Raw genomic sequence first — 12,065 nt, 5'->3', positions numbered from 1 at the left:
AGCAGGAACAGGTCCCAGCAGGATCTAAACGTCCTTGGAAAGTACAACAGGGATCAAAGAGGAAAAACTTGCATCTTGTAACTTCAGTGGACAGAGCCTGTGGATCAGCTGATAGGGAGACTTCTCTCCAGATATCCAGCAGCTATCCCTCATTTGGTGGTAGTTCCAAAACCAGACAGGCTGACTCTTAGGACTAAACATGCAGTGTCCCCCAAGACATAACCACTGCCCACATCAGGAAGAGCATGTGGATATTCAGCTCCACTATTCTGCTTTGCTTCACTAGCTTCAAGCAAACTCCCACGTTCCATACTTAACAGGCCCTCTGTGATATGCAGAGGGATCCTGTGCCATATAACTGCTTGGCCCTTCCTCTGCATTATTATTCCCTCTGTCCCTCCAGCAACCTGGTCTATTCCTGCCAGTGCCCAGAAGCAAGAGAGATCTCAGATTACCTTCATACAGTGACAAATCTGGCACCCCTCTCCTGGAACCAGGGGAGGCAAGAGGACCCTACTGCAGGACACTACTGGCAGCAAACACACAAGCCTTGAGCCACAGAGAAGTCTGCACATAAAAACACCATCAGCTCCTCCTGACCTTTCAGCAAAACTCCAATTAGTCGACTGGAAAGCATTTTTTCCAACCACGGGACAAGGGAAACAAGTCTGAGAGCTTCGCCCTGTTCCATGACGAGCACCTGTCCTGATGGCAGCTGGCTGGATTCCTGTGTCCTGCTTTGCTGTGGGTGCTGGGGAGCTGCTGCGGCACTGGAGCTGGCAGTGTGCAAGCATGAGCCCGTTTCAGTTTACAAGCTGTCTTCCCCTGGCAAGGGCACTTGACTTGTACAGATCAACCACAAGGAAAGTGTAAGTGTTATTAATAGCCACTCCTGTGTGACAGCAAGATCTCCTGGGCTTCTGCCTCTCTGTTTCCTCCCTGCCAGGACACCAGAGGGACTAAGGGACAAGAGCCTGGGAGCCCATCCAGAGAGCTGCTGCTCATCCCCACCCCACTGGCATACCACTGTTTGCCTTCAGCCTCAGTTTCCATCACAAGCTTGCACACCCCACACCCCCCTTTCAGTGCTCTGATATTCAATCTTCCCATGTATGCTGCTGTCCTCACACCATCCCTGCTGAGATCCTGTGCCTGGTCTCCCGGTCTTGCTTCCCACGCATCATCACCGACCTCTCCTCTCCCTGGGGCTCCCCAGCCAGGCTCTGATGTTATACAAAGAGCAACCTGCACAGATGAGGTCTGTTGAGGAAGGTGACCCAGTGCCAGATGGGGAAGGGAAAATGCTGGTCAAGATGTGGTGCAGCCCTCAGGCATTGGTTGCAGTGAGGTGTGCAGTGATCAGCAAGTTCCCAAACTGTGCAGTTTGTTTCTACGCAGAATTTCCATTCCAGCTGCCATCTCTCCTACCACCACGCAAATAAAACACAGTCAGCAGCTCCCCCATGCTGGGTTCAGTATGAGGGAGGAGATGGGGCTCCCCCAAGCACAGGGGCAGGGAGGCTTCATCCACACCATGAGCCTTTCAAAGCACCATTAGAGGTGAGGTATGGGCTGTGCTCATCTATTTTAGGATTCATACATTTGATCTACTGCAACAAGTGCCACCACCTATATGGGCGACTTCCAGGTTTCTAAGCTGCAGGAGCATGGTATTCCCAGGGCAAACCAGGGCCAAGGACACCCTCAGTTGTACTGTCACCCTGCAGAGGAGGGGATTACTGCTGCAACCTTAAGGTTTCCCCTCCAGGCTGTAGAAGCCAGTTGTGGTCCTAGCAGGGTACTCAAAGGGCAACACGTCTCCACTTATCTCTCAGTGAGCCCTGGGCTTAATCAAGACAAATTCAAGACTTCTCTGCTAGTGAGAAAGCTTAGTGCAAGTGCTTAGAAACCAGCTGGTGGTCAGATGCATGCAGCTGCAGAGGACCTCCTTCCAGCCCTGTGGTCCTTGAGGTCCCTGCACGTGTTGCAGAGGCCCCTGCCAGGGCTACTGGGCATGGACATGAAAGTACGGCACCCCAGCAATATCTAAGCAAGTTTGCCAACTTGCTCAGAAGTCTGTCAGTGTCACTGGGCACTCTGGCTGGCCAACCTGGAAGTCCTGAGATGGCACTGCTTCACAAGGGACAGACAACTACATCAGTGTAGCCTTCTGTACCCATCTTGTACCTGGCTGAGCAAGAGCACAACTCACAGCCAGTCAGGAGGAGATACAGGGAGGAGATACAGCCTCTAAGCTGCCTTCTTTGAACAAGCAAGTCAGGGTGATGGATGCAGCACCAGGGACCAGCCTGCCTTGCAGGAGAATTGTAGCAAGGCAAAGGAATTAAACACCTCAGTTTGGCTATGGTAGGCTTCTTCAAGTGGCAAAGCCAGGTGGAAGGACACTGCCTGGCCCTGCCTCAATCAAAGCAAGGCAAAAGACATCCCACCCTCATGCCTGGCCCTTCACAAGAAAATGCTTGCATTTGGTTTTCTGCGAAAAGCAGGGGCTGGGAGCAGAAGGGACGGAGACTTTTTCTATAGTTCCTAGCTTTTTTCCAACATCCCTCTTGTGACAGCTCCATCCCGCCTCACCCCAAGCTCTGCACAATTCTGAGGTGCCATCTCCTTTTCACCACCTTCTCAGGGCAACCATGAGATGTGTTTCAAGGCACATCTGCCAGAGTAGCTCAGAACCTCAACAGAGGCTTCATAAAATGAAGTTTGCCAGCCCTAACATTCAGAGTAATGTTCCCATTACAACAATGTGATTTCCTTCCCAAAAGCCATGGAAGATAATGTTTTATCTTAATTTAAACCAAAGCCATCTCCTTGGAGTCTCCTGGGCTGACTCTGGGCATTCATATCCCTTGACAACTTTCCACCATCATAATGTTATGAAGTTTATATGCCACTACAGTAAATAATCTGCCTCCTGGCAATCAAGAAACCTGACAGCACTGATGTAAACAATCTGTTGCTGCATTTGGCTGAGGAGCCAAACAGCAAGACTGACAGCCTTGAGCCACGAATTAACCAGGGCTGAAATGCAGACAGTGAGCCACCACTGTCAGCCACAGTGCTGGGGCTGAGGCTGAGCAGGGGTCGGGGGAGAGGCCAGCCACACAGTTTCTATTTTGGTCCCATCAGCAGGATCACCGATGCAGGCTGGGAAGAACTTGGAGAAATTCTTTTCTCTCTGAGCTCCCTTTCCAGAGTGACATGCACGAAGCAAAGCAGTGGGGGCCTCAGCAGGGTGTCCTGGTGGTTTAGGTGCCCAGACCGTGGTTTCTTTCGCAGATTCCCATTATCACACCCAGTGATGGTGCCCTCCTTCAGTATGCACAGCTCCGTTCCTCACAAGGACGGATGTGCTATTTAAAGGGTGGCCAGTTCCACAGCCCAGCTGTTCGATTCAAACTCCCAGAGCAGCCCTAGAGTTTTCCACCAGCACACACGGATGAAATCCTGGCATGGTGATAACTACTAGGCACAGTGCTGCCCCAGGCAGGGCAATACACAGCATCTGCCCGGGGTAGCAGCTCCAGGGAGGAGGCGATGAACCTTGTGTAACAATAAAGCTGCGGTGTGGCAGATATAGAGCACAGGCAGTGATTTCCAGGGCTAGTAAGTCTCCGCACTTCCCAAAACAAAGTCAAGAAAACCTCAGACACTCCACAACAAGCACTGATCACTCAGAAAGATGGGAATCACATGCCTTCCTCCAGCCCACAACAGGGATCAGGAAGGGCATCCCACTGCTTCTGGCATAAGCAGGGAATCTCAGTGCCACCACCACCAGAGGATATGCTAGGAGTCCACAAATCTGTCCCGCTTTCCTAAACTATCCCACAGCAAAGAGACTGAGGACTGGGGGCCCTGGCAAGGCACAGGCTGGCTCCCTATAACACTGTCCACTGCTACCTGCAGATTTTCTGCTGCCACCCCCATGCCACATGGACTGACAGGATGCAAACAGCAGAATGGATGGCTGGAAGCACACCACTTGCAGGGAAACCCCATGGAAACAACAACCAGGCCACTGAATGCCACGGTGGCTGTGTTTTGCAAACCCTTGCCTCAGCCCTGGGGACCGCTGTGGATCGGCTTGCTCCAGGCTCTGGCAGCAAACAAAGCTCAGCAGAAAGAAAGCTGAGGGTCTTAGGGATGACTCTGGGGTCTGCTCCCTCCGCCATTCCCAGTAGTCTGAAACCCAATGCCACACATACAAACTAAGGGCTGTCTCTCCCCCCAGGTCCCCTCCCATCCCCCACCTAGCACAAACAAAAGCAGCAACCGTAAGGGAGAGGGACGAGCAGAATGAGGAAAGGGGAGATAGAGGGGAAAAGCCCCCGTGACCTGATCCGGAGAGGTACAGGGGTCCTGCAGGTGCCGAGCGGGTGGCGGTGGCCGTGGCCGCGCCGCAGCAGCGGGCCAGCCCTCCTCTACCAAGTCCTAGTTTGGAGAAAGTGCTTGGCTTCTCCCTCCGCTCCTCCCCACGCTGCAAACCCTGACAGCGCTCGTTAAAATAACCAACTGCACTTCCTCTCCGAGCAGCCCCGAAGCCGGCTCGCCCCCAGCTGCAAGCGCATGCACCACAGCAGGCCCGGAAAGAGAGGGGTCCCCACGGTGCCAGCTGCTCTCTGAACACTCAACTGCAGCTCAGGGATGGTACAGCTTCCCTGGCAGTGGCAGGAGGAGGACATGGGGAGGAACCCGCCAAAGCAATGATTCTCTCCTGCCTCCCTGGAACCTGGCTAAAGGAGTTTGCACGGCTGATGAGAGTCAAGCTGCCTGCCACGGAGAGCCTGTCCGTTCACAGGAGGTAACCTGCTCCTGAGTTACAGTCTTTAGTCCAGGCAGGCTCCACAGATGCCTCAGGAGCTTTTTGTCTTCCCTTGTTGCGAAAACCCCCCATGGGACTTCTCATAGCTAAGCTGGGGACTTCCCTGTCATGCTTCACCACTATCCGGGTCCCCCAGCTGCCTCTAGGGACCTGCTCCTAGCCAAACACAACCCATCTCCCCTTTGGGGCCACAAAACCCATCTCTGCTTTGGTCTTTGCAGAGAGGGAGGGAGGATCACGCCAAAGGCCAGCTCACTCCACGATGCGTCACCAGCTATTGTTATTTCGGTCATTTACCCGGCGATGAGAGACGATAGCCATACACAGGCCGTAGTGAGTCAGTGCGTGTGGCTGCAGCTGAGACCTTGTCCTTTCACGCCCTGCCCCCTCCTGCCTGCCCCTTCCCTTTGCCTACATGTCATGGCTAAAATTAGGCAGGGAGCCCTTCTCCTCTGTGTGTGGGAATGTGTGTGTGTTTGGACCATGCCCAGTGCTCCTTGGGGCCTGGAGTGGGACTGCAGTAACACAATCATAACAAAATATCATGGAGGCTGCAGCCAGTGTGGCAAAGATGGGCAGCTGCCTTCCCCGATGGGCGTCTTGAAAGCAGTTCACAGAAAACCATTAACCAGAGGGTAGCCAGGCCCACAGGCTGAGCTATCACCACTGTTGCCATCTCCCTCAAGTACAGAAAGAGCAAGTGGCCTTTGCGAAGCAGTGGGAGGGGTGGGGAGGACACAAGAGTGAACCTGTCCACCGCTGTCCACAAAGCTGCTGACGATTGCATTCAGCCCTTTTTTCACAATGCCAGAGAGAAAGGGAGCTGGAGATACCCAGGGCAGGCAGGACGTGTTCACCCCCTCTTCCCCCTCAAAACTGGCGGCTGATGAAGGATGGAGGGCTCTGTCCCTTTCCCTACACAGGATATCTACACATCCTTCGGAATTCCCTTCTCACTGCTGCGAAAGAGCCAGATGCCACTAGCAATCAAGCAGGTCCCAGCATTGTCACAGCCTCAGAGCAGCCATGCTGCCAGCTGCAGAAGGGCCTCTAGGAACAGGCTCCAGTCCATCATTGTTAAGACTCACCTACTGGGACTGGCAGGATGTTTTATCAAAGAGAAGAGAAAAAATGTGCTAGAACTAGTCAATCATTCAGAGCAAAGTAGCCTGGTAAGAGATATGTGTGGCTCCTCCCCAGCCCCATCTCCAGCCCCGTCTCCAGCCAAGGAAGCTTAGCATAGAATCACTGAATGATTTGGACTGGAAGAGACTTTAAAAGGGCATCTTGTTGCAACCCCACTGCTACAGCCAGGCACACCTTCCACTAGACCAGGTTGCTCAGAATCCCATCCAACCTGGCCTTGAACACTTCCAGGGAGGGTTCAAGCATCCAGCTTGTCTCCAGCTGCCTCACGTCCACCCTGCTCTCCCTGTCCCCCATGGTCTATGTATAGCAGAGACCCCTGCTGATACCACTTGCTGCTCCTCACAGTCACCACAATCCTACCTCCCTCCTGGGCTAGCAGGACCTGGACTTAGAAATGGAAACAGCCTGGAGGGGTGACTACAGTGGATTCCAGGTGGCCCCAAAATCCCTTCCAATTCAATACGACCACCAAGAGACAGGTCACTAATTCTCCAAGTCCCTGGAGGCAGTGTGAGCAGGAAGCCTAAGAGCCCTTTCATCAAGTCAGTCACACAAACCTTGCTGCCATTCTCCTCCTGCTCCTGTGACTTAGTAAGCCCTCAGCCTGTAAACATGCAGACAGGTGAATGAGTTGTGATGGAGACCTTTGGCTCCCTGTGATGCTGTCACAGGTTTCAGTCTGCTGTTTTCAAGCAGAAACCACTGCTCCAAGCCAAGAGGCTCCCCAGGCCCACGCAGCCCTGAGCAAGACTTTCCGTGTGAGGAGATCCTGATCCCACGCACCTGAAACCACACAAGTGGCAGCCCCTGCAGGTGTCTGCAAGGGGGAGAACTGCTCAGCATCCCTGAGAAACCCAGTCCCCAGTGATCTCTCTACACCACAAAGCCTGAGACAGGAAAGGCACCTCCCAAGCCTTCATCACGACCCTGTGACTAAGCAAAGCACATGCTGACTTGCCACACAAATGGCATTTGTTGGTTTAACTGTGACCCTGCTACTGATATCATGTCTAACCTTTGGTTTCACTTTCTCACCTCGTGGCAGCAAGCGATTAAGCCTTTTTCTCCCACACTTCACATAAAAATTTAAGGAACTTCTTTTAATAATGTTAAATTTATAATTTCTTGTTTTTGCTGAATGTCAGCTTGTTCTGCTGCTACAAACAGGAGGACAGGAGGAAAAGCTGGGGTTTTTTTCTCCTCCATCCTTTTTTTTCTAAATGCCCTCAGTATATCTGCTCTTATGTGCTTCCTTTTCTTCTCTCATCTTAACATCCCCACATCTGCCAGCATCACTCAGGGGCTCTCTTTTCCCATCAGCCTTTAGAGAGGGGAAGAGGCAATGCTGGTGCAGAGAGCAGACCCCTGTCCCTTCCTGGAACGGGCTAGGACTTTAGCACAGACCAGTAACACAGGGCTGCCTTGCCCTGCTTCCCGAGTTTCTCTGCTCCTCCTCCCATGCTCACAGAGAAACACTGGGTACTCCTGAGACCTGCAGTGTGACGCAGGGGAGTGACCCAGGCTCCAGGTGCAGAAGTTGGGTGGGTGCCATTGTGTGGTTCTGAGTGCTACCAGGACATGCAAGCCTGTGCAGTGGGGATCTGTCTGACAGCTGCCTTGGCTAGAGGCTTGCCTCTGAGCATCAGCCAGCCCACAGCAGCAGCTGACCAGTTTAAGCCATCAAGCTCACCAGCCACTTCAGCCACGGCAGCACAAAAAAAGCTCTGTGTGGATGCTTTGCAAAGCCCTTCCTTGGAGAAGAGAGGAAAGCAAAATCAGGAGCAATGAGTCAAGGCCATCAAGCCTGCAGAGGGGACATGTCACAACACACAGCTGAAGTCAGCTGCAGGGAAAGGGCTGGAGTTGCACAGCAGAGCGCCAAAGAGCTCTGAAGAGCGACCGTGCCCTCTGGTGTTCAACCCATGGCTCTTTGGACCTCTCCAAAACCCATCCACCTCCCCTCTGCAGAGCACTAGCTGGCCACACTGCCTCTTGCTCCCAACACCTCCAACCACAGGACTCCCAAGGAGCCCTTGGACCCAAGACTTTTGTGTCTATAGCATCAGACAAGCTAGAGACTTGAGTTGGCAAACTCAGGAGGGCCCAGGATGCCATGCAGAGAAACTATATAGCAGAAGCCAGGAAGAGCAGTAAGGGTCTTCCACTGTAGCACTCACATATGTGCAGCCATATCCTGACCAGGCGGATGTGCTGTTCTGCAAAGACCATGGCATAGGGAGCATGGGACGTGTCCCCACCTCCACATCTCCTTGGGACCACTTTTGAGCAAGGTATTGGCTAGCCCAAACACCATGGCTAGCTTAGGAACTGGCTCCCACCCCACAACTACGTCCCAGGTCCTGGTTTTCCACCATTTCTGGCAGTCACAGCCTTGCTGAACTTCAGACTGCTTCAGGTAAATTTTATCTTTTATTGTTTATTGTTATTTAATTTAATTATTTGGCTAAACCACCTTCAGTGCTGTCACCCTTAGGTATTCCAAGCACTCAGCATGCACTGGGTCTACGTGCTCATGTCCACAATAGCTGGGACTTAGGGGAGGAAGAGCTCAACTGACCTTCAATCCAAACTCCAGCAAGATAGGAGCTTCTATGTTAGTTGATCAAAGTCCAGCAGCGAGCTGCCCTCTAGAACAAGGGTAGTGACACAGGCATCAGGCAGGCAGCCTGGCTATCAGTGGCCTTGGTTAGTACAGACACAAGAGGGTGAAGTGGGGTGAGACGTGTGTGGGAGGAAGGAGAGCTCTTGAGAAGAAATGCGGCAGCAGCTGCTGGGACTGCACAGCCTGTGCAAGCCAATAAAAATACCACATACTTATACACCGCTGGCCGGTGCTTTATCCTCCTGGATCCCCATCGGCCGGGCTGGCTGCCCTGGAGACAAGGGAAGACACCTTTGTGGGGCAGGTGGACTCTAGGGACACAAAGAGAGTGGTCAGCAAGCCACGAACATGCCTGGCTGCTCAGCACACAACACAATCCTCCTCCTCCCCAGTTTTGCTGCCCCAGTGCCATCCCTCCACCACACATGCTCTCCCCTTGCCTTGGCACTTGCAGATCCCAGGGGGCTCCAATGGCACCCATGCCGTTACCCATGCTGTCAGCCACGGAGGTGACTGCAGGCAACACGCCCATGAAGCTGGAGTCAGCAACGCAATTTTCCCCTTAAGAGCCAGTCAGCAATCAAGCACCACAACACTCCTGCATCTGGATACCAACCCTGCCCAGTTCAGAGTCAGCTCCAGCCCAACCCAGCCAGCTGCAAGAGGGCACACGACTCAGGGACCAGGGCCAGGCTGGCACAGACAAAGCCCTGCTTCCCTTCCTGCTTCCCTGTGCTGGCCTGGCTCCTGGCTGCCTTCCTTCACCTCGACCACTAGATCCAGGCATGGATTTGAATTACAAATAAATCATGAAAGCACTCTCCAAGCCTTGCATGGAGGAACATTGTTTGGGAAGGGGCAGACCAGTTCACCTACTCCCAACCCTCTGGCCCCTGTGCATGTGCACCGAGCCTTAGGAGCCCTGACTACCACCAGCCAGGGGCTGGGGAGCAAAGCTCTTGGTGATCCAGTGCAAATGGGAAGCATCATTCCTGGGACTCCTGTGACACTCACCCCCACCACATCTGCTTCCTCACTCATTCAAACAACAAGAAAACTTGTGGGCAGGCAACATTGTTTGAGGTGGGGCATCCTCACCAGCAGCCTCTGCTGGAGCATCAGCCCCACGCCAACATGCAACTCTGCCAGGAGCCGTACTGGGGAGCAGGATACCTCCTTCCGTGCATCCTGGCAACTCTCACAGGACAGGAACCCTGTAGCCTCTTAATCCTGCCATCTGCCAGCCTCACACCGGTGCAAAATCTCTGCAGAAAACATCCCCCCCACCCCCCGCCACATTTCAGCAGTGGCAGCTGCCATGCGCCAGCTGCCAGAGTGCCCCACACCATGTCCCCTTGTGTGGTGACCTCAAGCTCAGGCAGTAAGAGGCTTAGCACTGGATCTGAGAGGCTCCTGGCCAGGGCTAGGGTGGCAAGGCAGGACGATGTACAGATAATCTGACCAAGTGGGAACTTTCCCCCTCCTCCCTCTCTTGGATAGCTGCAGGCTGGGAGCTCAAGAGAAGGCTCCAAGCCATCCTAGGTACTTCTGCCCCATGATTCCCTATCCTCATCCAGTCGGTGAGTCCTACTCCAGAGTGGAGCTGGGACCCTCCACAGCCAGGGGGGAGCAGGCAGCAAGGAAGTCCCCCAGCTCTTTGGCTCTGGAGTCACACCTGGGCTGAGAACAGCAAGCGAGGGACAGGCTGTTTGGCACATTTCCTGTGGAAGCCAAGCTGCACCAAAACAAGGGGAAAACCTTCTGCAAGACAGTTCTATGTTAGTTGCCCTGACTTCCTGGGCAGCCAGCTGGGACACATGACTTTCTTCAAAGCCATAGCATGTGCTGGAGCCAAGGGTCTGCAGCCTTGCAAAGAGACAAAATGCTGCTGGCAAGTAGGGAAAGGGAGATGGCGTGAGTGGAGCTGGGGAAAGGGCAAACACCAAGCTCTTGCCTATTGGTGCTGGGTGGGATTTTCATGCCTCTCTGGCTGGGTGCCCCCATGTGGGGCTGAGACTAGAGCCTGCCAAAAGCCAGCATCCTGCAGTAATGCCAGAAGGACAGCAACAGCCCATGAGACACACTAAAGGAATCTCCCACCAACACGAGGCACATGGAGGACAGGGTGGCAGCCAAAGGGTGGGACTATCTCCAATCAGACCTCCATCTACTCCCAGAGCAGGGCTTTCCCACCAGTGCCATGTACCTACCACCCTGCACTCACAGCTTGTGCAGCATCCTGCAGTCCCCCCAGAGACAGGTCTCTAGCTCTCACAGCTGGGCAGGACTTCTCTGAGATGGGGCATGCTTAGCTCCTTTCCCCAGGCCCTGAACCACTGGGAAGGACTGACAGCCATCAGACGGGCAAAGCTCAGGCAGGCTATTTTTAGGCGTGGGAGCAATGGTCACAGGTAGAAACTGGAATTGACAGCCTAACCCAGTCAGCACAATCTGCCCGGCAGGCAGGGCTGAGACAGGAGATCCATTAACTCCTACTGTCTGGGACAGCATGGAGTGGGAAGAGATCCTCTCAGTTCCTCATCCTGGCACAATAAGGAAGCATTTCACCTGGGGGCAGAGCTCACAGTTCACTACAAAATTAGCACCCTAAGGCATCCACCCCTAAACCACTGGCAGGAGAACAGCACTGGCTCTAACACATATGTCCCAGTGTGGACAGGAGAACTATGTCCCCCCTAGGCACTGGCCTGGCCAGCGCGGCCTCATTGCTTGCCTTGGAAGAGTTTCACCCTCCACCTGGCATCCTGATGGGGAGAAGAAGAAAGCCTCCCAGCTCCCAAAGACAGACTGCAGCTGCTGCTGGGTTTGCAAGTTGAAACAGAAACACAGACTATTACTTTTGTAATACTGGAGAGCCGGCCCAAGGAAAGCTCTTGAACTCAAAATCGCAAAAGACAGAGCCACTTATTCACCCAGAACTTGGTGCCAGCTCAAGAACCAGCAGGACAGGTTTCCCCTATTTCCACGTCTAGTCCGTGTTCCCAAGTCAGATCTGCACCAGAATCCCTACCTCCAAAAGTCTCCAGCAGAAGCCATTCACCTCCTGCCAGTCCCCCATCTCTTCCAAAAGAGATTGTTTATGGGCCCAAGGGTCAAGCAGCCTTAGCCTGCAGCCCTTGCTCTGCTCTTGAACTCAGCATCTCCAAGTCAGTACCGGTTTAAAAGAAGCAGCAAGCCAGTGAATGTGTGGCCAAGGGAACTCAGGAACTTCAGCTCACAGAGTCACCCAGGAAAAAGAAAACACAGCTCCACCAAGAGCAGAGCTGCAAGGTAAATTTAGAGGCTTTGCCAAGTCTCTGGGGAGACTGTCTGCTCCCCAGGCACTGCACAATGATGAGTGAAGGAAATTCTACACTGTATCTCCCACCACCTGCCAGAGCTCAGGTTGCCTTTCGTGAGAGCACTGGCCCCATTGCAGAGGGCTGG

The 12,065-nt window shown here is 53.6% G+C and overlaps 1 protein-coding gene across 5 annotated transcripts in view; it reads right to left on the bottom strand.

The window, feature by feature from the left end:
• DGKZ (diacylglycerol kinase zeta) overlaps positions 1 to 12,065 on the bottom strand; it is a 54,440-nt gene that overhangs the window by 30,304 nt on the left and 12,071 nt on the right. Inside the window, exon 2 of one of the 5 annotated variants that reach the window (XM_085062462.1) lies at positions 8,831 to 8,929. The exons of 3 other annotated variants lie outside the window; for them this stretch is intronic. In XM_085062462.1, coding sequence (XP_084918588.1) covers positions 8,831 to 8,929 — 99 coding nt within the window. Of the gene's footprint in view, positions 1 to 4,359; positions 4,544 to 8,830; positions 8,930 to 12,065 lie in introns of those variants that run through there. One more of the 5 variants, XM_085062460.1, reaches the window with a different exon arrangement.

This window comes from Lichenostomus cassidix, chromosome 5 (assembly GCF_008360975.1).
Source record: "Lichenostomus cassidix isolate B80296 chromosome 5, HeHo_3.0, whole genome shotgun sequence".
NCBI lineage: Eukaryota > Metazoa > Chordata > Aves > Passeriformes > Meliphagidae > Lichenostomus > Lichenostomus cassidix.
The sequence above is the reverse complement of the archived record's forward strand: the minus strand, read 5'-3'. Positions and strand labels throughout refer to the sequence as shown.